General features: G+C 38.3%; 1 protein-coding gene across 6 annotated transcripts; it reads left to right on the top strand.

Moving 5' to 3' along the window:
- The first annotated feature begins 893 nt into the window (after positions 1 to 893).
- Positions 894 to 24,865, top strand: LOC104107086 (carbon catabolite repressor protein 4 homolog 6). Of its 6 annotated transcripts, none has more exons than XM_018774443.3 (16): positions 894 to 1,069; positions 1,153 to 1,681; positions 6,631 to 6,797; positions 8,342 to 8,407; positions 10,481 to 10,533; positions 11,044 to 11,125; positions 11,239 to 11,285; positions 14,310 to 14,391; positions 16,354 to 16,446; positions 16,623 to 16,655; positions 16,780 to 16,874; positions 17,869 to 19,027; positions 19,082 to 19,173; positions 19,454 to 19,538; positions 23,783 to 23,936; positions 24,169 to 24,251. In XM_018774443.3, the coding sequence occupies exons 1-15, from the start codon at positions 977 to 979 to the stop codon at positions 23,903 to 23,905; spliced, it is 2,799 nt and encodes a 932-aa protein (XP_018629959.1). In that variant the 5' UTR covers positions 894 to 976; the 3' UTR covers positions 23,906 to 23,936; positions 24,169 to 24,251. The 6 variants fall into 6 exon arrangements, with proteins under 6 accessions (XP_018629959.1, XP_018629961.1, XP_009614084.1 ...); XM_009615789.4 differs by having other exon boundaries at positions 895 to 1,069; positions 17,869 to 18,973; XM_009615790.4 differs by having other exon boundaries at positions 896 to 1,069; positions 17,869 to 18,973; positions 19,088 to 19,173.
- Positions 24,866 to 26,526: the final 1,661 nt, after the last annotated feature.

Consider the following 26,526-nt stretch of genomic DNA (forward strand, 5'->3'; position numbering starts at 1 on the left):
TCATTTATTTACTGCGTAAGAACCCCTTTCTATGCTACATTTCCAATAAAATATCATCATCCTTTTGTCACCTATTAGCCACATGAGTCCAAGAAAAGACCGAAAACAAAAGCATTTTTAAAGAGCTTAACGTACCGTTTTTTACTACATTTTTTGTCATGTATGAGTTCTAACATTTTAGGGACTGTGTGCTTTGCTTTGTCATGAAAATATCAAAATAATTTTTTGTAAGGAAAACCTAAATTTGGAGGTAGTTTTTGAGATTTTGACGATATTTTTGGTGTTTATGATTATTCTTTTTTTCTTAATTTTTTTTATATTAAGTTTAATTAATACCTCAAATCAAATATAGAATAAATTTAATCATAAATTCTAAACCACCTTATCCCACCTTATCTCATGAACCAAACAACCCTCAATCTTCTATCTCAGTCCAAGTGGATCTTATTTGACTGTAGTCAGATAGATAAGCAACCCAATTTTAGCGAAAGGAGTTCAAGAGTCCGCGGAACTCTCAACCTTATCCCACACAACCTCGTAAGAGTTAATTGGGTGTTATCATGGGTTGGTAAGAGTTAATTGGGTGTTATCATGGGTTGGACTCACACTAGAATATTTATGCCCATACTTGTAGATTTGCATGATGTATAGAACCATCATAATAATTTATGAGATTTTTTTGACGATATTTTTTGGTGTTTGTGGTTAATCTTTTTTCCTATAATTTCTATTAAATTTAATACCTAGAATTTGTTAAATATTCGACAAAAATGCCAATTTTTTTTAACAAACTTAAGATAAAAGTTGCTCAATAATTTATCCAAGGGACTGCTTCAAACCCAACCTCAAACTTAAAAGGACTACTTTTACATTTTCGCTATTCGAACCACCATTAGCAGTTAAGACGTGTCGTTCAATGGAAGCAGTTGCATAATATTGCAATTTACAGTTTCGTCAGTTGGAAAGTGAAACATTCATGAAACACTCTGCTCCTTCCCTCCACCTCCTTGCAGCCGCTGCTTTCACCGACGCCGCCACCGCCAACGCCGCCATGTCCTCTACTCAATCAGTAAGAATTCTTCCCCCGAATGCAAAACTCACATTAACGTCCATTTCTAAACTGTTAACAAAACTCTCCTGACTCCGTTACAGTTCCGAGGCGGCCGGAGCCGCGGTCGGAGAAACTTTTCCGACCGTCCTTCCAACGAACGAAGTGAGCAAAACATCGCAACTGGAGACTCTCACTTCCATTCTGTTCGTGAAACCAATAGAAATCTCCGTCCTTCCCCCAATTTTCGACCTAGGGCACCAACACCGAATTTCTATCCTAATCAACCGACTTATGGACAATTGCCGCCTCCTCAATCGCGTCAGCCTTTTCATCACAATCAGCAATCTTATAGAGCAATGCCGCCACCAGCAGGATTTTATCACAATCAGCAGTTCAATAGAGCAGTGCTGCCACCGCCACGAGGAACACAATATTATCGGAATCAGCAGTTTAATAGACCGAGTTTTTATGAGAATCAGCAGTTTAATAGACCGAACTTTTATGAGAATCAGCGGTTCAGTAGACTGGATTTTTATGAGAATCAGCAGTTTAGGCCGCGGCCATCCCCTCCCAAGGCATTGAACTTTCGGAATTGGGAGTATGCTAGACCTGGACCTCCGCCTCATTGTGGTAAATTTGTATATTTCTTCAGTGTTACGTTTACTTGAATTCAGGTACATGAACTGTTAAGATGGTTGTGGTAGTTTGATAACCAGTTAAAAGCTAGTCAATTCACGATGAATCCTCGTGCTTGAGATTGAGACATAGTTGCAGTTGTGTTTTTTTTGTTGTATAGATGGAAGGACATACATGAAGTTAAAGAATCCATGGAACTGACTTGATATTATACAAAAGGTTTAGTATGTTTGTATTATGAGTTTGTAGTCATAAGATATGGTCTACTTGGAAATTCTTTTCTTTGGCTTATTGGGTAACAGCGTGTGGTGAGAAATGTGATGTAGAATAGAAGAGGATACCTCTTTGTGTTCAAGGTTGATTATTCTTTAAAATTAAACAAAATAGGGCCTAATTGTTTCATACAACGTGTTGATATGCAGATGGAATGGAGAAGAGTTTCACTTTCGCTAACCAATATGAAACTTCCATTTCAGTTAAGGCAAACACATTTAATTGCTAAAATTGAACATAGTCTTGTAGAAGAGCATGGAGACAACTAGAGGTAAAAAAGAAAGTGAAGAAGAGGAAGTAGCATGTCCAATTGGTGCGTCCAAAAAAAAGATGTGCACTTTTTTAAATTACCTGGCTTTGATATACTATCCTAGATTTGGTATCGGAACTTCGTTAAGGAATAATTGAATAATAAGGAGGTAAACTAAATACTGCCCGTCGTAGAGATAGGTTAGGTGCATGTCATGCGTTCGAACCCGGTCTCAAACAAAAGCCTGATATTTAAGTTGAGAAGGGTAGAGGGGCGTGCCATTATGTGCCGAGTTTTGAACCGTATTTTTCAATTATAAAAAAAGAAGAAAAACAGCAGGAATCTGAAAGTAGAGGGTCTTGGTTATCTTTTTGGGAAGGAAGAGCACCAATAAAAGTATGCCTTGGCTGTATAGCTCTAGATTATGCTTTCCTGACACGAGAAATTAAGCCGAAAATGTTAATATTTGCAATATACACTGTATGTATTGTGCAGATATAGAAGACTTAAAACACTTATTTGCACATTATACAATAGCAAGAGAAGTCTGGAATATGTTTTTAAGCCTTAGGGGATCAAATAAGTCATGCCACACAACTTAAAGGAAGTTGTGATAAGTTGCTACTTGGTGAAGACAAAAAAAATAGAGTTCAAGAAAATATGGATCACTATACAATGGTGCATTTGCAGGAGCATTTGGAGAGAAAAGAACCAAGACATGCTTGGGGGAAAGGGCTACTCATACAATATTCCATAGCTAATTGTATAAATCTTTTAGCATATTCGTGTAGATGCGACGCAGATCAAGGTAGCCATCAAGGATTTTGGTGCATTCTTTCAACTAGCAAGAGTTGGAGCACTTAGAGAAGGCGTGGAAAGAAGATCTCAAGGCCTTAAGTATGCTTAAATGGAAGTTTTAAGGAAGAAAGGGTACAAGATCAATTGAAGGTTACCTTTGTAATATGGGTATCTTAGTAATTTGACCATTTAGCTCTTTAAGACTAGCTTAGGGGTTTCATTTCTTAGCCCAAATACCAACCCTAGTATAAGTAGTCTTTGTCTTTATTTTTAGGGAAGCTAGCTTAGAATTATGAATATGAGACTCTTTGTGAGTTATGGATTTTTTCTTTGTCTCTACAATGAACCTCTCTTGGGTTACATCATGAGAACTAGTTCATTTATAGTTAATTTCTATTTCTCCCTTTGGATTTGGTTTTGTAATTGACGGTAATTAGTTTATTTCAAGCATCTTTAATTGTTCTTGGGTTTTACCTATTGCATTCCTTACTTAGTTTGATCCTTCTTTCTTCTATCCTTTAACTAGTGATTTATAGTTGAATTACAAAGCGGGTCAACTAATTCATAATTGATTTCTTGTAATCTTCAACCCTAATTCCTTAATTTTTTTGATAATTATAGTATTCGGGCCGGGGAATTAGAGAATTAGGGTAGGGGTAAGGTCTGTGTATACATTACCCTCCCCAAATCCCACTTGTGGGATTCCACTGGGTTGTTGTTGTCTTTATAGTATTCGGGCCAGCTTGCATGCACCTCGACGAGTAACCATAATTCTCTAATTCCTCTATCCCTTATTTTATTACTTATTCTCCTTCTTGTTCTAGGTATTCTGGTGGGGTTGAAGAAGTCATCTTCAATTTCCTAGAATCTACCAGGTTCGGTCTACATCAAGATGGAATATATTGAATGATGAGGAGGATGCTATGAATTTTATCTGTTCCCTTACCTGTTGACGTGTAAAATGGAATTTGGATTGCTTATGCGGTAGATAGAGCTTCTGCTTGATGCTATTTTTCCTTGTCACAACAACAATATACCAGTGAAATCTCACAAATGAGGTCTAGGGAGGTTAGTGTGTACGCAGGCTGTTTGCGATAGACCTTCTGCTCAAGTAAAGCATAATCGCAGCATTCATGAAAAAGAGATACAGTAGTGAATAATCCATGAAAAAAAAAGCAGTAATAATAGCATGCAAAAAAAAAACCGAAGCAAAAACATGTAATACAATTGAAAGAATAAGAAAATACGAGAGTAATATTAATATTATTGGTATGGAGAAGAAAAGCGCGCGACTACCTGCTAACCTACTACCTTAATCCTCGACCTCCACACCCTTCTATCAAGGGTTATGTCCTCAGTGCTATGTCTTACCTAATCACCTCTCCCCAATAGTTCTTTGGCTTACCTCTGCCTCTCATTAGACCCACCCTTGCCAACTTCTCACACCTCCTCAGTAGGGCTTCTGTGCATCTACTCTTGACATGTCCAAACTACCTCAATCTCGCTTCACACATCTTGTTCACCAAAGAGGCCACTCTCACCTTGTCCCGAATATCTTCATTTCTAATCATATCTCTGCTAATATGACCACACATACATCTCAACGTCCTTATCTCCGCCACTTCCATCTTCTGGACATGAGAGTTTTTGACTAGCCAATACTCCCCTCATTACAACATAGTTGGTTGAACCACTACTCTGTAGAACTTACTTTTAACTCTTGGAGGCACATTCTTATCATACAAGAACCCGGATGCAAGCCTCCACTTCATTTACACCGCTCCAATACGATGTGTGACATCATCGTCAATCTCCCCATTACCTTGGATTATAGACCTAAGATACTTGAAACTTCCTCTCTTGGGGATGACTTGTGTACTAAGCCTCACTTCCATGTCATCCTCATGAGTTGCGTCACTGAACTTGCATACTATTCTGTTTTAGTCCTGCTCAACTGAAAACTTTTAGACTCTAGGGTCTGTCTCCAAACCTCCAGCCTATCGTTAATGCCGTCTTATGTCTCGTTAATAAGTACTACGTCATTTGCAATAGCATGCACCATGACACTTTCCGTTAATGTGCCGCATCAATTCATCCATTAGCAAAGCAAATAAACACGGACTGAGAGCTGATCCCTAGTGTAACCCCATCACCATTTGGATATCAACCTTGTTCTTGTAAAACGGAATCATTGTACTCCACCTCCATTCCTCAGGCATTTTTTAAATAACAATCAACAACCCAGCAAGCCACTTCAAACTTACACGGTCCGCACTCTTTCAAAATTTTACTGGGATCTCGTCTGGTCCAGTCGCTCTTTTCCCGCTCGTCTGATTCGGCCGGAACCTATTACTGTCCTAGACGCGAACACACACACACAAAGCGAGAGAGGGAGAAACAGAGAAGGAAAGAGACAAGCAACGTAGAAGACTGGTCATGTCGCCAGACTCCAACCTGAAAAGGAAAGAAGAAACGAGGAAAGAGAGAGAGAGAAGGAGAGAGAAGAGTAGAAGAAGAGAAAGATACCTTACATGTGCTTAGTTTCCATCGACGGAGCAGAAAAAGAGTGGCAGTGACAGCGGTTACTGTTGAGAGTGAGAGAGAGAGAGAGTCTACGATATGCAACCAAAGGCAATTTTCAAATACTCGAGGGTCAAATAGTCAAATACTAGTTTTGTTTCATTCCCCAGGCCTTCACTGTTTGATACTTCAACCTTTTGTTTGTAGCTTAATAATATTTTGCCAAATACTTGAATTGACACAGATAACCCAAGTTACAGATAATTTAGTTGGGGGTGTGGAAAAAAATAAATAATAAAAGATAAAAAAAGGAGAGGATGCGAAACTTTCCAGCAGTAGTGAGGTCTCAGCAGATATTATTTTCAAAAGATGAAAATTAAACTTTCAAGAGATAAGTTGTTTTACAGTGCTAGTGCCAATACAAAGGAGATCATACCTTGCTGAGGGAGCTGGTGTGGCACTCTTATTTTACTGACCCAGCGACTCAAAAAAAAATCGAAGTCATCAAATTCTTAGTTACAGAATAACATAAAACAATATCAAGTATGCACAAGGTGTTAGTCTAACGATTTAATTGTGTACGAGATGAATCCCTCACCTATCAAGATCAAGTCGAATTATTTAGAGGTTGTGTTGCCTCGAGGCTTGCTCTCGCGAGTTCCATTTTATCTTTCACGATGTTGGGGACAACTAACCACCTATTGCGAACAAATAAGTAGGACGGGAACATGGAACATTTAGAGAGTTCCCTTTTGGGTCATGCTTGGAAGTGTGGAATATATTCTTTTAAGCCGTCCTATCCTGGAGTGGACCTCTAGGTTTCTTCTTAGAAATGGAAAAAATATTTAAATCATTTTATTTGCTCCCTTTCTTACCACTATAATGGAGCATCCCCTTAATATATATTCACAATAAATCATCCAAGTTAGCTGAAATGTGGTTGGAGTTTAAGATTGTAGCGTGCAAAATATTTGACTTCTTCTGTGCCACTTTGAGATACTTGTTTACTTTCAATTTCTGTCTGTATGTCATAATTTTTTATTTGCTAAGCTAGGTCTAGACCAAAGTGATGAATGTTTTACTATGCTATTATATATTGCAGAGCGATTTACAGTCTTATCATACAACATACTTGCTGATTACCTTGCAATTGATCATCAGAGAAAACTTTACTATCACATACCACAACATATTTTAGACTGGGAATGGCGTAAAAGAAGTATTCTTTCTGAGCTTGGATGGTGGTCAGCTGACATATTGTGTTTTCAGGTTATGACTCATGACTCAATTAATCTTGTTTTGCCTTCTACACTCTTCGAATTGTGGTTCAATCACAGTGATGTTGTGGAATAGGCACAGATTAATGAGGTATGATGCTGGATGTATGGAAATTATTCTAAAGTCTAATATACGTATTTGTTCTTCCTTCCAGGTTGGTACCAAAGGTGTAGTACCATATGTGAATTGGTAACTCTATATTGAGTTTGTATTAAATGTATGTATTTGGGCTAGCAAATTTTAAAGGCGTGTATGAAACAAAGAGATATTGTACCACACATATAGTGAGAAATAAGAGTTGGTGCAAGGCATGTTGGCATGCGTCCTCTCCGGTCAGTGCAAGGCATGTCAGGTTTTGTTAGTTGGAAAGTATCAATGTCTAGGTGGTGCTGGGTTGATGCGCAACATTCACAAAACTAAGGACGACTCAAGGAGTACTCACAATCACTAAAAAGTTGTGTGACAAAGAGATTTTTCTCGTGAAAGTCATTGGTTAATGCTTAATAAATAATTTCTCTTTGGTACCATGTGATAAAGAAGAGACTAGAGAGAGAAATGACATAACACGCAGGGGCGGCTCTAAGGTAAGGCCGTAAGGCCGATAAAGCCCTTGCCTTAGGCCCCCAAGTATTAAGGCCGCAAAATTACAAAACACTATATTAGTATTATATAGAACATATAATTTATCCAATTATTATTAATATTTTTTTTAAAATTTTTACATTTTTTAAATTTGATTGAGGTTGATGATTGAGTGAGTAAATAACGATAAATTTTCTCTTATTAAATTAAATAGTATATTTACCTTCTCATCAATTCTAATTTTTCTTTCTGTATGTACACTCTTTTTTTTCCCCATGTTTTTGACGATATCACTCTCTAATTTCAACGCAAGTTCTATGAGTTAGCTATTTGTTTTTGTCATATATTGATGCATACATCAGAACGCAAGTTCTTGTGTGTCTTATCTTTTTTAATTAAGAAATTCTCGAGGACAATGGCGCAAGATTCGAACACGATGGATAATGAGCCCACCCCTCTACCATTTTCCACTTAAATATCATACTTTTGTCCGCGGGAGAGTTCGAAACCGTGATGTGAGTCTAACCTACACATCACGCGTTGCGCTCTTACCACTAAACCAAAACATGTGGGTTTCTTTTTTGTCTCATTATCGTATGAATTTTATGAAAATTTAAGGGCCTTTTAATAATATTTGGCTTTTGAGTTACCAAATTCGTTGAGTCGCGCATGAGAACACGTAGAAACTTGTCTTACATATTATGTGTGTGTCTATGTATGCATTTTCTTTTCCTTGCAAAGCTTAATATAATCAATCTTTTTCCCGTCTCTTCCACAATCTTTCCACCCGTACCTCCCCCCCTCCCCCCAAACCCCCCCAAAAAGAAGAAGAAGAATGCAAGTCTCCAATATGTTTCGACCCCTTACTTCTAAGTCTTTGTTTCATTGTTCTACTTGTATTCACTTCTGGAAGTAACAATCCTTGGTATGGCTTGTGATGTTCCTCCTTCCAGGAGGTTGACAGATTCCAAGAGTTGGAGGCAGAATTGAAGTTGCATGAATATAATGGCATCTGGAAGGTTTTTTATGCTTTCGTGCTATTCTTCACTTGTCAAATATTTTTACAATTTATTTGTTAGTGAACTTACTGTTGATTAATATGTTGTGGAGCAAATGCCAGAGGGAGGGTCCAACCCTATCCCAAGAGCAATATATCTATAATATTCCAAGTTTCGTACATTATGATATGCAATTATACATCAGAAATCAACATTTTGTTATGAAGTGCAATGTAAATTTGGGGATTTGAACCTTCAAATACGGCATATATATAATTCGTAAATATTCGCTAGAAAGTTCATTAGGCTCTTTAAAAATATTAGGATGCAAAAAAAATTTCCGATGAGAAATTGTTCCTACCGAGTAATACTAGGTATAAGGCTATTAAAGTCAAAATAAGGACCCAATAATAAATTTAGTAAACATCTTGGATGAAAGGTTCCTTTGCCATAATCTATTCTTTGGTTTGTGTGAATCCACTTGCCACTTATATCTCTCAATATCCCCACCTGGATGTAATTTCACTGTCTATACCCATTTACATATAGCTCTCAGTCTTCTTTCCCGGAGGTAAATCAACAATCTCCCATGTTTCATTCTTCTCAACTGCACTCATTTCCTCCATCATCGCCCTCTTTCCGGTGAGGGGTACACAAGGCTTCCTTTCTCGTCTTTGATATGTAGTTTTGGTCATTCTCTTTCCCCTAAATGTTATTGATGTGTTGATTCTATTGTTAACTCAAGCTTCGAATATGTTGAGCATCTATTTTGCTCTGTGTTTGCTCAACTGGTTTGGGAACACCAATTGTTGAATGCTACTTCTTGGTTGGTGGAACCACAAGGTCCTTAATCCTATGGCTTCATATATTAATAAGGTCATGCCTCCGTTGGTTTGCTGAGAGTTGTGGTGGTTCAAGTGCAACAATAAATATGGTTCTAAACCATCACTCGATAGATCCAAGACATTAATCATATACTCCTTACCTCACTTACTACATTCTAAGTTTGGCAAGGTTAGAGTATGAGCTGGAAGAGTATCCATCAACTATGTGATGCTTCAATACTTGTATATCTGTCTAGTCAAAAAACATCCCCTTGGAAAGCCTCACGACCTGGTTGTTAGCGTAACAATAATGACATTTGTCAATAAGCTACCGTCTGATTACTAAGATCATGATAGATTATTAATGCATGAATATTATCCTCTACTTTCTTCAAAGCAAGGATGGGTGTATAATTTCATATGTTAATTCGCTAAATTGGAACCATTAGCTCAATTCTTTGATCAATTCTAAAACCTTGGATTTAAAGAGGACACCTCTCGCATTTTTTTTTCCATCTATGCACATTAAAAACTCTCCTTTCCCCAGTTTTCACACGGAATCTCAAAGTCCTGAGCTCCATAGTAAGGCACATGTTCGGAAAGTTGACATGTCGAGAAATGTGGAATCGTCTTGTAGAAGGATCATTTTTTCTTTGATAAGGTAAAGTATAAATGTAGAAGGATCATTAACACTTGTAGCCCTTTTGAGAGAGGTGTACCTCAAGTCCCAACCAGAAAACACATAGAGTGATACATAGGGCTCAATTTGTCTTGTTTAAGAAAGCACGTGCATCCGTAATACTTTGAGGTTTGCATAGTCATCTCTTTGAAAGAGAGTAAAACGCCCAAAGATAACGTGTAGAGGAGATTGCTTACCAACAGTAAGAGTCATTGTCTTCTTACTCAGATAAGCGGCCATCATTAAGTTGGTTTTTTTACCCTCATTTCTCCGGCTCCTCCATTGATAGCAGGAAGCCTCCTTACCCATAAACCCTAGGACTCATTTATTTTCACCTAAAGCCCAACTTTATTATATAAAATCCTTCCTCTCTGCCTACTAATAAGTAATCTAGACTTTGTCTTGCAGGAATCAAAATGAGTTGAGGAATAGGCAACCATTTGAATTTTCCATATCTGATACTTGCATGTATACTTTTACCCATAACTAGCACTGAGAACCTTATTACTCTTGAACTACAAGAACAAAATGCATAGTTTGTTTAGTGTATAATAACACTTTCATATGCAATGTGGAATATATTTGATGTAGAGGCGCACTGGAGATCCAGCTGATGGATGTGCAATATTTTGGAATGCGTCAAGGTAAGGAAATTCTATTCTTTTGCAGCCTCAAATCCGAAGGATAGTCTAAATAGGTGATGCTGTTATTAGACTTAATTATGAATGAGGAAACAATTTTTTAAAATTCTTTTTGTGTCTATTTTATGTAAACATTGGTGTCATAGAATCCACTCTCATATCATGTCATTGCCAATTCCATAGTATCTTTGGCACCGCGCATGTCTGTGTCTGGATTCTCTACTCCAATTGAGTTGGAAACTTGCTTGATATGCTCCAAAGTCATTTAAGCATGCTGAGTGCATATTTATTGTTTAGACTGTTTGGTAAATATTAGCTGAGTGCATGTTTAGAGATTCAACATTCCAGGATATTAAGTGTTACTTTTACAGCACTATTCGTTGATTTGCTTTATCATCTTAATATTTAGCATTTATTGTGTTTATTTTTGGCAATACAGTACATGTTGTGGAATCTTGGTTACTAGTTCATGATATTACCTAATTGGAAATACGTTGAAATGTTTTATGTTAGATTCAAGTTGGTGCATGAAGAATTTATTGAATTTAAAAAGTTCGGGCTACGGGATAATGTAGCTCAGATATGTGTATTTGAGGTACATAAATTCTTTCAAGTGTATTCTCCATTGCTTTAATGTGTCTTCAAATTCAAAACTTGCTTGTGCTTGTTTTAGAAGTTCGTTTTATTGTGTTTATCTCTTGCTTACAGTCTCTGGGTCAGCAAAATAAGAGTGTCGCACCAGCTCTCTCAGCAAGGTATGATCTCCTTTGTATTGGCACTTACACCGTAAAAAAACTTATCTCTTGAAAGTTTAATTTGTACCTTTTGAAACAAATATCAGGCCTCACTATTGATCGAAAGTTTCACATCCTCGGCCTTTTTTCCTTTTTATTATTTATTTTTTTCCACATCCCCAACTAAATTATCTGTAAGTTGGGTTATCTGTGTCAATTCAAGTATTTGGCATAATATTATTAAGCTGCAAACAAAAGGTTGAAGTAACAAAGAGTGAAGGCATGGGGAATGAAGCAAAACTAGTATTTGACTGTTTGACCCCCGAGTATTTGAAAATTGCCTTTGGTTGCGTATTGTAGACTCTCTCTCTCTCTCTCACAACTGTAACAACTGTCATTGCCACTCTTGTTCTTCTCCGTCAATGGTAATTGAGTACATATAAGGTCTCTTTCTCTTCCTCTTCCTCTCTTCTTCTTCTCTTTCAATGGTAACTGAGTACATATAAGGTCTCTTTCTCTTCCTCTCTTCTTCTATTCTCTTTCTGTTTCTTCTCTCTCTCTCCTTTCTCTCTCTTTCCTCTGTTCTTCTTAACTTTTCTGGTCGGTGTCCGGCGACATGACCAGTCTTCTACGCTCGTCTCCTTCCTTCTCTCCCTTTTCCCCTATCTCTTCTCCCTCTCTCGCTCTGCGTGTGTGTGTTCGCTTCTACAGACAGTAACAGGTTCGACAGAATCAGATGAGTAGGGGAAGAGCGATCGGACCAGACGAGATCCCCATGGGATTTTAGAAGAGAGTGGGCAGGGTAGGCTTGGAGTGACTTACTGCATTGTTTAATGTCATTTTTAGGGTGGCAAAGTGGATGAGGAATGGAGGTGGAGTACAACGATTCTATTGTACAAGAACAAGTACAATGTATCAGTTGTACAAGAATAAGGGTGATATCCAAAATTGCTATAACTATAAGGGTATCAAGCTGCTAAGCCACACTATGAAAGTTTGGGAGAGGGTGGTGGAGATGAGGGTGAAAATGGGTGTGTCTATTCCCGAGAATCAGTTCAGATTCAAGTCGGGGCGTTAGACTATAGAAGCCATTCACGTTGTAAGGAGATTGGTGGAGTAGTATAGGGAGAGGAGGAGGGACTTACATACGGTATTCATCGACTTGGAAAAAGCATACAACAAAGTCTTAAGGGAGGTTCTCTGGAGATGTTTGGAGGTTAGAGGTTTGCATGTTGCAGACACTAGGGGACATGTATGTTGGAGCCAAGACACGGGTAAGGACAATAAGAGGAGACTCGGGACACTTTCCCGTGGTGATTAAGTTACATCAAGGATCAGCTCTCAACTAGTTTTTATTTGCTTTGGTGATGGATAAGTTTACTTTTTATTAATTAAAGGGAGGTGCTATGGTGCATGTTATTTTCAAATGACGTAGTATTTATTGACAAGACGCGAGGCGGTGTTAAGCATAGGCTGGGGGTTTGGAGATGGACCCTAGAGTCTAAAGGTTTCCGGTTGAGCAGGACTAAAACAGAATACTTGGAGTGCAAGTTCAGTGACATATCTGATGAGGATGATGTGGAAGTGAGGTTTGATACACAAGTCATCCCCAAGAGAGAGTTTTAAGTATCTTAGGTCTATAATCCAAGGTAATTGGGAGATTGACGATGATGTCACACATCGTATTGGGCGGGGTGGATGAAGTGGAGGCTTGTATCCGGGGTATTGTTTGATAAGAATGTGCCTTCAAGAGTTAAAAGATAAGTTCTACATAGTGGTGGTTCGACCGACTATGTTGTATGGGGTGGAGTGTTGGCCCGTCACGAACTCTCATGTCTAAAAAAATAAAAGTGGTGGAGATGAGGATGCTGGGATGGATGTGTGGGCATACTAGTAGAGATATGATTTGAAATGAAGATATTCGGGACAAGGTGAGAGTGACTTCTATGGTGGACAAAATGCGGGAAGCAAGGTTGAGGTGGTTCGAACATGTCAAGAGGAGATACACAGATGCCCCAATGAGGAGGTGTGAGAGGTTGGCAATGGTGCGTATAAGGAGAGGCAGGAGTAGGCGAAAAATGTATTGGTGAGAAATGATTAGACAAAATATGGTACATCTGCTGCGTACTGAGGACATAACCCTTGATAAAAGGGTGTGGAGGTCGAGGATTAAGGTAGTTGGTTAGCAAGTAGTCGAGCACATATTTTCTCCATACTAGTAGTATTAGTATTACTCCCGTATTTTCTTATTTTTTTATTTCTATTACTACCTGTTATTTTTTCTTCCGTTATCTTGTTTTCATGCTATTATTGCTGCTTCTTTTTCCATGGCTTCCCCACTAATGTATCTTTTTTTCATGAATGTTGGGATTATGCTTTACTTGAGTCGAGGGTCTATCAAAATATCCTCTCTACCTTCACAAGGTAGGGTAAGGTCTGCGTACACTATCCTCCCAGACCCCACTTGTGGGATTTCACTGGGTATGTTGTTCTAGTATTCGAACAAGACGAGAAAGGGATAAATGAGTTTTAGGATTGCCTATCCCAGTCCTCTTTATTTGCAGCACCATTCAAGAAGCGTCTCTCTCTCTCTCAGTTTTCATAGGAAATGCTCCTTTACATAATTCCACTTTGTGTAAGGAAAGATAAGTGCCTAACCATAATATCCGAGTGTAAAGATGGCTATGCAGGAAGTCTACATCTCAGTCATAGTTTTTTATGGGTCGCACATATTTTAGTGTTTGTTCTAAAATATTGTTATATCATTGACAACTGTGCCATTCCAATATTGTTCGCATTGATAATTGCTAGATAAGCTGGTTTAGATATTCTCATATTCGTTTTTCAAGTCCCTGTTCAATCAGATTTATCCTTATAGATTGGCCAGTGATAGCAGTTGATTGTGTGTTGGATACTCATTGTTGCTCATGTTTTTACAAATTTGGATGCTGTTTGGAGCATTTTTTCTTGAGTTCTTAGCATGAGCTTATTCAAGTTTCTTGTCCTTATTCTTACCTGCTGAGTTAGTGTATTTTACACTTGCAGACCTGGTCACTCCAATAAGGTTGTAATTTGTAATACTCATGTGCTTTTCAATCCTAGAAGGGGAGAGATTAAGCTTGGACAGGTACTTATTGTCAATAGATACCGTCTTTTCACACATCATTGTGTGCATGAATTTATCTGTAAGTCAGTTATCGCGTACTTTTGTATCCTATGCTTGGCAGTTATCTAGTCATATGTTGCTCCGCTTCACACGTTAGAGACGTGCTAGATTGTAGCCTGTAATGTCTGCATATTTGCTGCTTGTCATGGCTTGTTAGTTTTGTTCTAAGATTGTTCCATTTAAAGAGAAGTTAGTATTCATCATATTTCTGTGATTAGGTGAATAGAAGCTCTATGTTTATTGGAAGTGTTTAATTGAATATATGGACATGAATTTAGAAAATGAAAGTTCAAGAGTGCTGTTCTTTCTTTGCTCCTTATGTTTTTTTTGAAATGATAACAGGTTTCATTGATATATAGATAAATCTCAGCGCCAAGATAGTGCTGAGAGAAAAGGTCCCTAGTTACAAGACTTCCAAAAACTTAGAGATTGATGAACAAAAACAAGTGGTGAAGAACTAGTCTTGTGGCATTTACAAGTACCCGATGAGATCAACTAGGGAATCTGCATCTTGTACTAAAGCTTCTTTACACCAAAAGTGAAATAAAGATATACAATTCACTTTAATCTTCTGTTCAGGATTTGCTGAGTCTTCAAAACATCTGGAGTTCCTTTCCAGCCAGATAGTCCACCAAATGCATGCTGGAATGAGACTCCACCACCTCTCCTGGCTGCTTCCTGTAGCTAAAAAGTCCCAACTAGACAGCAAGTCCATAGTCTCTCTAGGCATCACCCAGCTTAAGCTTTTCATACTTATGAAAAGTTTCCACAATCTATTAGACACCTCACAATGAAGAAATAGATGATTGTTGGTTTCGATGGCCCTTCCACACAGAAAACATCTGGAGCACAGAGGCATTCCTCTCTTCATTAAGCTCTCGTGTGTCAGAATAGCCTGTTTGGCCACTAGCCAGCAAAACACATTATGTTGTAATTCGTTATTCTCTTTTATTATCTACTGAAGTAATTTATAGCGTCCTATCGTTACAATTGGCGTGATGTTCCCTCCATAGTGGTATGGCAAGGGTAAAGCAGTAGGTTTATCTCATAGTATTTTGAAGATCATCTGAAGTGTATTTTGAATTATGATGTCTCTAAATAGCTCTGTTAACTTTTCTTCCCCATCATTTTTAATACAAGGACATGAGGGCATCCCTCTTTGGCTTTGGTGTTCTTGTTTTTGTTTTTTTCCCTTTTCTTTCAGAAATTATAGTTTTTTAAATCTGAATGTTGGAAAAGTTTTTATTTCATGAAGAGACAAACATTAAACAGCTCCAATCTCGGGAAACCAGTTAATCCTACTATGAGATAAACCTACTGCTTTACATTAGAAAGGCAAAGAAGTAGCTATATCCCCAAACTTGATGGGAAAATATGATCTGGAAGGATTTTACTATTCTGATATGAGGACCTCTTTTCCTCAGACGGTTTTTATCTTTGGAAGAAGCAGATGTTTATCAAGAAGCATCAGCACTGCACCTTAACTGTTTACTTGATCCTTTCCTTACTTAAAAAGCTTCAGGAATGAGTTATTTCTGTAAATATCTCCAAATTTGGCTAAAAAAACAACAGCAACCTCAAAAGTACATGTATCCCAAACACAGCATTTAAACAGTTGCTATAGAAATGGGTCCCTCTTTCTGCTAAATGTATATGGTGAGAGTCATACAATGTTATCCACTTCTAAGATAGCATACTTGGCAACTGCCTTGCTTGTGTATTCCTCATAAAGTTGGTTTGTATCTCTTTTAAGATAGAATACTTGGCAGAACTGTCTTGCTTGTCTACTCCGCATAAAGTTGGTTTGGTTTCATTTCATGATTAATGCACCTGTTTTAAGTTTAGCATTTTTAGCCACAACGAAGAGTCCACTTGATTGGATTCAGTATTTCATTTAGTGTAAGTAAATTTTGCTGCAATCAGGTTAGGTTGCTTCTGGATAAGGCTGATGGTGTTTCAAAACTTTGGGACAATGCTCCTGTTGTGATCTGTGGAGATTTTAACAGTACACCAAAGGTGGGTTCATTGATTCCCATTGAAACACTTATGACATGTTTCTCATTAAGGCATATTTTCTCCTCTTACTTTCTGTGGTTCCTACTGAATTTTATGTTGTAGTGTAATAATTTGCTTGTCTTTTTCCTCTTTACAGAATCCTGCAATAATTCCTTATTCTTTTTTCCCTTTACCAGAGTCCATTGTACAACTATATTGTCGAGAAAAGGGTAAGCTTCATAAGATGTTTTGTTTCTTGCTGCTGTTCCCGACCCCCTTTTTTCTTCTGTGTCTTCTCTGGGGAAATGATGATTCTTTGCTTCGGGATGCATTTGGGGCACTTTGTTCCTGCAGCTAGACTTATCAGAAGTGCCTCGGGATAAAGTGTCAGGACAGGAGTCTGCTACAATTAATACAGTGAAACATAGCAGCCTCAATCCTAGTGCTAGGTATGGACTTCTTACCTCAATTAAATAATTATCTGGTGATTTCATGGAGACTTGACCTTTGCCTCATATTTCCTTCAACCAGCTTATGTATAATCTTATAAGATTTCTACTTCAATTTCATCGATGAACTACATCCCATTTCCAAGCTAGTTGGGGGGTTTGGGGGGGGGGGGGGGGGGACTATATGAAACCTATATATCATTCTGCTCTATTTGGGTCCATTTCATTCCAATACATCTATGTAATATATCTTTTAAGGTAAATTTGAACTTTTAAAAACTAGAGGTTCTTTAAAATTCACTCTCATCCCTACACTGATATAGTTTCTAATCAAACTAGAAAGACTGTTGACATGCACTGCAGTTGATGTAAGTGTAACAACAAACAACAACCAGGCCTTAATCCTAATAGGTGGTATTGCTAATGTGGATCCTTTGTTTTCATAGTCTTAGCTAAGTCCGTCTTGATTAGAGTGTTTGTAGGTCTTTTAGGACAACTTAGTTCCATGTCATTTTGGGCGTACCTCTTCTCCTTTTAGCACCTTAAAAGATCATTGTACTTGCACATATCGACCAATCTATTTGGAGATTTATGCAGAACATGCTAAACTATCTCAAGTGACCTTTCATTTTACCCTCTACGTCTTTTACTTGCATTTCGATAATCTCTAATCTTGTCTATTAATAAGAAGTAACTTACCAAATATGGTGCACATTGTTTCTGAGTATTATTTTGGAAAAGATAATAAAAATGCAAGGTCATTAGGGTTGGTCCACCTATCCTTTCTTTGAATTTGTTAGTCACATATTCATGCTGAGCTTGACGCACTGGTCTTTTCAAAAATGACTGGGGATTTCTAATTTTCATATTAAGGATCTCATGTCTATTCAGTGAATCTGAAAGTCTCTGAAATCATATTTACTTTACACCCTTTATCGCTTTCAGGATTCAGCCTTGATGTTTCTAAAACTAGAATTCTCTTTTGATACCACAGACACCAGGATGCAGTTAACTCTGCTCAAAGCTCTGCACTGGCTGCTGAGAGAGATGTAAAAGACAGTAAGATGACATTAGATGAACAAAAGCTCGATTCTCCTAAAAACGATTCAGCAAGTGGATCTTCTGTATGTATCTTGTCTCAGCCTCAGAGTCCTGTGGTATATGAGTCCGGCAGTTCTTGTATGGTTATCCCATGCTCTAAGGGTACGAATGAGTTACCTAGAGAAACTCATGGTAATGTTTCTGTTGGTGTCTTTAGAGAAGATCCAAGTAGTTCTCGTGGTGAAGGTTCATTGTTTCCAGTTGAAGGTACGAGTCATGAAGTAAGTTCGCTAGAATCTTTTCAAGAAGATGAATATGATAAAGACACTCACGGTAGATGCAAGGATGCCAACCCTAATGCGACATCTAGCTCTTCTCACAAAACTTTTGAAGCAGAAGTGTGTTCCGGAACCGATTCATATAGACAGAAGGATAGACAGTCCAAAGTAGATGGTTTTGGTTCTGAAAATGTGATGAGTGTTCACGGACCTACAATAGCCAATTCAGATGTGTCATCGTTGGGGCTATTTTCTGATTCTTCAAATGTACATGAAGTTTCTCCTCTGGAAACCTCTGAAAGCGTATCATCAATTGGTAAAGAGAGTTGCACTAAAACGTCACATGAACATAAAACCTCATACGCAGAGACATGTTTTGATGTTTTATTGGACGAAAAGATGGACAGCTTGTCACTTAATGAGGTATCTGGAGGCACAAAAGAAGATGAACTTTTAGGCCACGATCGTGAAACATTTTTGTCCCAGTTAAATGGTGAAGATGATTCCTTTCCATCTCACTCTAACCAATTTCAAAAAACTGCTCTTGAGGAATTGAATGATTCCTTCAAGAAGTGTTACGGTTCCTTAGAGTTGCGTCCACTAGGAGACGAGATAGCAGATGATGTTCCTGATTTGGATTCTGAGGTTGTTGACCTGGAGAAGTCTACTTATGATCCATCAGCTTGGACTCCAATGGATTTAGAAACTGCTACAGGCAATGCGGATTGCACAATAGTGGAACATAATCTGAAGTTGGCAAGTTCATATAGGGAAGTAGAGGTAGCTCTTATTAGACTAAGCGTGTACTCTCAATGTGCTATACTGTATCTTATGGTAAATGTCTTAATACTTGCTCATTTTTTATAACTGCAACTCACATCTTCGCAGTTTCAGGATTTTATTGGAACAAGAGATTCAACAGGAGAACCTGAGGTGACCAGCTATCACAGGCTTTTCATGGGTACAGTTGATTATATATGGTGAGTATCTTTAAATAATCCCCTAGCTTCTGCTGCCTTTTCTTTAATTCCATCATTGAGGAACAAAGATAAGATCCCAGATTGATTTGTAACATTGCCATAGTTGTTCATGACAAAATTTGAAATGCTCCTGATATTAGGATTCCTATAGAATATGACCTCGATGTGTTGTTTTATATATGTTAGATGCATATGCATCTCTGTGGTTGATGCTTTTGGTATTCCATCAGTTAGAACTCAAGAATATACATGGCAAACTAATTGTTCAAATTAAACTCAGGCGTTCTGAAGGTCTTCAAACTGTGAGGGTGCTTGCTCCCATTCCAAAAAACGCCATGCAATTTGTGAGAGGTTTCCCTACTAAGGTATGTTGGTAAAAGAAAGTACGAATAGTTTCTTCATAGAACAACAGTTCCGATTCATCCTTGCTGCACAGAACTTTGTTTTGGTTATGCATGGTGGATAGCTGTGTGATCTCCTTTCATATAGTGGTCTTCAAAAAATTTTAGTGCTATGAATACCAATTTGGATTTTAATTTGCAACAGGGTTGAAATACAAGAAATCGTCCTGAAATACTAAATCACTTAAGCACCTGCTGTCTTATGAACAGCCTCTAAGCTTCTTTTTTGACACATTTACCATAGATTTAATCCTTGAATAATAGACCCAAAATACTTGAAACTATCTCTTTTGGGGATGACTTAGAGTACCAATCTTCACTTCTACTTCTTCTTCATGCATCCCATCACTGAACTTGCACTCCAAATACTCAGTTTTTGACCTACTCAACAACAAACCTTTAGACTCCAGTATTTGTCTCCAAACTTCCAACCTAGCGTTAACACCGCCTAGCGTCTCGTCAATCAGAACTATGTCATCAGCAAATAGCATACGCCATGGCACCTCCCCTTGTATGTGTTGCATCAGCACATCTAGCGCTAAGGCAAACAAAAACGGGTTAAGAGCCGATCCCTGATGCAACCCCATGTCCACTAGGAAATGATCCGAGTCTCCTCTCGCAGTCTTCACCCGAATCTTCGCTCCTCCGTACATGTCCTTAATCTCCCTTATGTACGCCACTGGAACACAACCTCCATATATCCCTCTCTCGGGACATTATCATAAGCCTTCTCTAGGTCAATGAATACCATATGCAAGTCTTTCTTTCTCTCCCTATACTGCTCCACCAATCTCCTCACAAGGTGAATGACTTCTGTAGTACACCGTCCCGGCATAAATCCGAGCTGGTTCTCGGAAATAGTAACACTACGTCACACCCTCCTCGCCACCACCCTCCCCCAAACTTTCATAGTATGACTCAGCAGCTTGATACCCCTATAGTTGTTACAGTCCTGGATATCACCTATGTTTTTATACAACGGGATCATCAAACTCCAGCGCCAATCTTTGGGCATGTTCTTCGTCCTGAAAATGACATTAAACAAACCAGTAAGCCATTCCAAGCCTACTCGATCCACTTCCTTCCAAAATTCCACTGGGATCTCGTCAGGCCTAGTAGCCTTACCCCTGCTCATCTTCCGCATTGCCCCCTCAACCTCCTCGCTCCTAATATGCCTACAAAACCCAAAATCCCTCTGACTCCTTGAATTTTCCAACTCACCTAGCACGATGTTCCTGTTCCCTCCCTCATTCAAGAGTCTAAGGAAGTACTCATGCCTTCTACACCTAATACACGCCTCTTCCATCAGAACCTTACCATCTTCGTCTTTGATGCCCCGCACTTGGTCCAGGTCCCGAGCCTTCCTCTCCCTAATCTTGGCTAACCTGTATAACTTCCTGTTGCCTCCTTTGCCCCAAGATCCTCATACAATCGCTCGAATGCTGCAGTCTTAGCCGCCGCGACGGTCAATTTTGCCTCTTTCCTTGCCTTCTTCTAACACTCCCTACATGTGCTCTTCTCCTCGTCCGTGCTCCCCACTAGCTTCAGATATGCCGCTTTCTTAGCTTTCACTTTTCCTTGGACCTCCTCATTCCACTATCAGTCCCCTTTGTGGCCTCCCTAATAACTTAAAAAGATATCACTCTAAATGTTCTTATTTCACCATTCTAATACCAAGGGTTTGCCATTAGAGTTTAACAATACCAATTATGACCGATGAAATTACAAGAGAAACTTAAGCTAGTGGTACACTGGTACTACCACAAGAAATGTAAATCAAGCTAACTATAAGCTTTGCATTTAAAGTAGGGCAAGACTTCTTTGCCAATGAATATCTCAGGTAAACTTAATTCTATTTTGATCAAGAGGTAATATATGTATTTGATTTGGAAATAGTTTTGAATTTGAAGATGGGGAAGAAAGTTATCCATAGCTGGAGAAAATCCCTTGAGGTTGTGAGAAATAGAAGAAACATTAGAAAGAATTAAAAGAATTTGGTAAGAAATGTCTTAAGCCTGAATCCTTTTGTAGCCACGCTTTACAATGGACTGAATCGTTTCTTTTTCCTTTTCTGATGTGGTCATTAATACTATATTACGTTAAGTCTAATTATTTACACCTACATGATTACACATATCTGACACTCACTCTCAACTTGATTCATACAGTCATATATCTTTACCGTGGTTCATGTAATTGATTAAGGAAACTAGTATTTATAACTGTAAGTATCGTGCACCCTCTCGGTGCCACCGGATAGAGACAAGAATTGTAGAACTTGGAAAAGAAAGAAAATTTGACAGGTGTTCTACGATACGCGGAAGATATCTAGATCTTTTTCGTGATCATAGATGCTTCAATACCATGTGAATAGGAGGAAAAGAGTCGGAGAGTATAGTCTAGTGGTCAGTGAAGTTGGAAAGAAATGATGGAAACCAAGGGTTTGGATTCCATCTGAGGCATTAAGCTTGGTTATTTCGTTACATCTGTCTCACCTTGGTAAGAAGAGTTACACGATATTTGTATTGGTGGGAGGGTTTAGGTACCCGATTTCATAGTCAAGATGTAAGCTAGTTGGCCCGAACAACATTATTATAAAAAAAGAAGAAGGAAAAAACAAGAGACGTATCGATGATTTAATAGATGCAAAACATATCTATTTATAAGTGTCAAACCTAACACATATAACGTGGGGCAATATCTTACATAAGAGATGTGATTTTTTAACGAAATATATCTATTTGTAAGTGCCAAACATAATTTGGATCAAGGGGGACGACAACGGGAGGTAACATTCTAAATTGACACTTAGGGGCCGTTTGTTACGAAGATAAGTTATACAAGGATTATAATGCAAGGATTAGTAATACATGAATTATCTCTTATTGGGTGTTTAGTACATTGCACTAAAATTGGATATCAAGATATCATTTAATTTTTTTTTCTAAACTAAAAAGCGATGAGTTTACAGTTATACCCTTGGATGCTTGACCTTCATTAGCCTCTAGGAAAAAGATGAGGATAATTTTGTCCTTTTTGTTCTTTATCCATGTATAAGTTATACATGCATTAGTCATTCTATGTTGTTGGTGGTATAAGATAATACACCAATTGGTGTATTAAGTTATACAAGAATTAGTTATACATGACCCTAAATCTAATCCAAACAATGGATAAAACTATACAAAATTATAGACTATGATTATTTTCCTTATACATCATACCAAATTACCCCGTCGTTTGGATGACGGACTAGTTATGCAATGATTATGATACATGTGTAAATAATAATATTATAGTGAATGTATGTGCTAAACAATATTAAGTTAAATAATACTGACTTGTTATGACTTATGCAAGGATTGCAATGTCAATGTCAAGAATTAGCTTTGAGGATATTTTGTCTAGGTGCTCTTATCCAGATTGCTGATACAAGTAGTCTTATTTCGCAGCTATCCTGCGTAAAGTAATTTATGTATTCCCGCATAGGTTTCTAGTATTAGTAATGGAGTAGTTTATTTCAAAAACCAAATGTTGTATATGTTGGAATTCATTTTAGTAATGCAGAGTTTTAAGTCGGAAACCAAATGTTATTAGTTACTCCTATATTGGATTTTATATCGGATTTATTTTCCTTATACGACAAACCAAACAAGCTTTAAACATTCTAATGACGAGGACAAAGAGTCTATAGAAGCACCATTTGAGTTATGCACATAAACCTTTGAAGAAATTCACATTAATTGGCTGGTATTTGTCCTTCTGAAAGGCAAGTGGGGATTTCTAATGGCTGACTGTGATCACTTAAAGCATGAGAAGAATCTTAGCAGCCAGTAAAAGCTTTATTCACCTCCTTGAAGTATTATAGATAGGGCTTCTATTTCTCGTTTCTAACTTGTCGAGTGGTGCATAGTAATTTAAGAACTGAAATTTTTGCATTAGTAAGTATTTTCTGAACACACTTAATTTTGCAAAAGCTGTCATTTCTCAGTCTTCTAATAATCGTCGTATTTTTTTTCCGTTCATGTTTGAAACCGTACGAGCTATAAAAAGGCAATCAACAATGCAATTGAAAAAAATGCATAATCTATTTACCAAACATTTCTGTGTGAAAGTGCCAACCTTGTTTACAGTGATAGCTATGGGATTTAGTATGTGATTTAGAGTGGGAATGAAAACACATGATCTTATTAAAGCTGTTTATGCAGCTCTTGTTGGCAAGCATGTGCACATGGCTTATGACTCAATGGTTTGTTGGAAAAAAGTCATATTGGAATCAGTTAAATTGGCTACGAACCATTGCAGTTTCATGGTGGACATGGATCTTTTAAGGATATGGATTCCCACTAGTTCAGTTAACATGTATGAGATCTGCAAATGCCTTGTCCTCGTTTATAGGGCTGGAATGCATACACACATTACATTAATGGATAGACGTGAAGTGGACAAAATTTATTACTCTATTACAAGGAAGTTATTTGCTCATTCTGTTACGACTCTTACATTTGTCTATATGCAGTTTTACATAACGACTTGTCTTTTAGCCTTGTACTAATCAGTTTCTTTTTTCTTTTTCTGCTTTCCTATTTACCAGAAGTGGGGAAGTGATCATATTGCTTTGGTTTCGGAATTGGCTTTCACTAATGATACATCGGCCCATGATACTAGCGTCCAAAATCAGTAAAATCATGTGCACTCTAAAGGACTATACGAGTTTTCAGGTGAATAGAGGTTGAAGATTTCTCATGCAGTCATTGGAAGAGCGTGCTCTCTAATTTTCCGCATAAATATGTTAATACTGTTTCTCTTAATTTGGAGTTTTATCCTTCAATTGGAGGAATTTCAATCAGTTATAACCTGGCGATCTAACTCTTTATTGCTTCATCTCTTGCAGTACGTAAAACCTTTTGTTCTTCCCGTGAATGAGGGGTGAGATTCATCAACGAAGGGTCTTCAAACATAGAGACGAAGAGAAGACAAAGGGGGTTTAAGGGTGCTAGGGCGTTCAAAATGCTAGTGCCTCAATAAGGTATCGACAGATGAGTTCATGGGGGCCAGCGGAGTATTTTATCTTGAATTTTGAAGGATTTTTGTACATTAGCTTGTTTATTTCTCTTTTGTTTTATTCTATGCCCCAGAAAAGAAAAAAGTACTATTGTCATTATTGAGTTAATTAACTGTAAAGGTTGTCAGAGTTGACTTTTAGAAAGAATTTTATTTAGAAAGCTTTTTGTTCTTCGAAAGACAGGATTTTCCTCTTATCTGAGCTATCCTTTTTCCTTCAAAGTAAACACGTATCGTCGTAATAAGATCCTTGGTAAATTTAGAGGTTATTAGGTATTATAGCATTGATACTTAAGGTGATTTTAGAGCATGTTTATGAGCATATGTGCATGCATGTATATATAGTACAAAGTACAACAACGACGATCTAGTGAAATCTCACTAGTGAAATCTGGGGAGGGTAGTGTGTGCTCAGACCTTACCCCTACCCCGGGGTAGAGATTCTTTCTGAAAGATCCTTGGCTCAAGAAAACGAGAAGAAATAATATACCAGTACCATTAACAGAAACCAAAGGAATAATAACAGCAACATAAAAGTCAGAAAATAGATGAAAACAATAGCAATAACCAGTAAATAGGTCCGACACTATAAAACGAAAGAGTAGTGAGAACACAACATTAACCACTAGCAGTATAAGATAAAAATCCTATCAGACTAGCCTCACATATTTACGACCTTACCCTACAACCCTAATAATCGACCTCCACAGTTTCCTATCAAGGGTCATGTCCTCGAAAATTTGAAGCCGCGCCATGTCCTGCTTGATCACCTCTACCCATACTTCTTAGGCCGCCTCTACCTCTTCTCATGCCTTCCAGTGCCAGCCGCTTACACCTCCTCACCGGTGCATCTGGGCATGCTCGAACCATTTGAGCCTCGCTTTCCGCATCCTTGTCATCAATGGGAGCCACACCCACCTTCTCCCGTATATCATCATTTCTAATCTTATCCATCCCCATGTGCCCGTACATCTATCTCAACATCCTCATTTCAGCTACTTTCATTTTCTGGATATGAGAGATCTTAACTGGCCAACACTCAGCCCCATACACCATGGCCGGTCTAACCACCGCTCTATAAAACTTACCTTTGAGTAACGTGGCACTTTGTCACACAGGACTCCAGATGCTAACCTCCACTCCGTCCACCCACCCCGATACTGTGTGTGACATCCTCGTCGATCTTCCCATCTCCCTGGATAACCGACCCAAGGTACTTGAAATTGCCTCTATTGGGGATGACCTGAGATCCAAGCTTCACGTCCATGCCTGCTTCCCTCGGCTCGGTGCTGAACTTGCACTCCAAGTATTCCGTCTTGGTCCTGCTCAGCTTGAAACCCTTAGACTCAAGGGCCTGTTCCAAACCTCTAGCTTCTTGTTAACACCGCCTCGCGTCTCATCAATCAGAACTATGTCATCCGCGAATAACATACACCATGGCACCTTCCCTTGAATATGGTGTGTAACTGCGTCCATCATCAGGGCAAATAAAAATGGACTGAGCGTAGATCCTTGGTGTAACCTCATAATTACCGGAAAATGCTCTGAGTCGCCTCTTACAGTCCTAACCCAAGTCTTAGCTCCAGCATACATGTCCTTAATCGCCCTAATGTAGGCAACCGACACACCTTTTGGCTCCAACCATCTCCAGAGAACCTCTCTAGGAACCTTGTCATACGCTTTCTCAAGGTCAATAAATACCATCTGCAGATCCTTCTTCCTATCCCTGTACTGCTCCACTAACCTTCTAATAAGGTGGATAACTTCCGTAGTAGAACGACCCAGCATGAACCCGAACTGGTTGTCGGATATAGACACCGCCCTCCTTACCCTCACTTCTACCACCCTCTCCCAAACTTTTATGGTATGGCTCAGTAGTTTGATACCC

The sequence above is a fragment of the Nicotiana tomentosiformis genome, chromosome 8, assembly GCF_000390325.3.
Source record: "Nicotiana tomentosiformis chromosome 8, ASM39032v3, whole genome shotgun sequence".
Classification (NCBI taxonomy): Eukaryota; Viridiplantae; Streptophyta; class Magnoliopsida; order Solanales; family Solanaceae; genus Nicotiana; species Nicotiana tomentosiformis.

Excerpts from the sequence above, each read along its gene's own strand:
- LOC104107086 (XM_018774443.3), top strand. The coding sequence starts at position 977 with ATGAAACACTCTGCTCCTTCCCTCCACCTCCTTGCAGCCGCTGCTTTC. Across the intron at positions 16,447-16,622 it reads ATTTTAACAGTACACCAAAG|AGTCCATTGTACAACTATAT; the intron begins GTGGGTTCATTG and ends TCCCTTTACCAG. Across the intron at positions 19,539-23,782 it reads TGAGAGGTTTCCCTACTAAG|CTCTTGTTGGCAAGCATGTG; the intron begins GTATGTTGGTAA and ends CTGTTTATGCAG.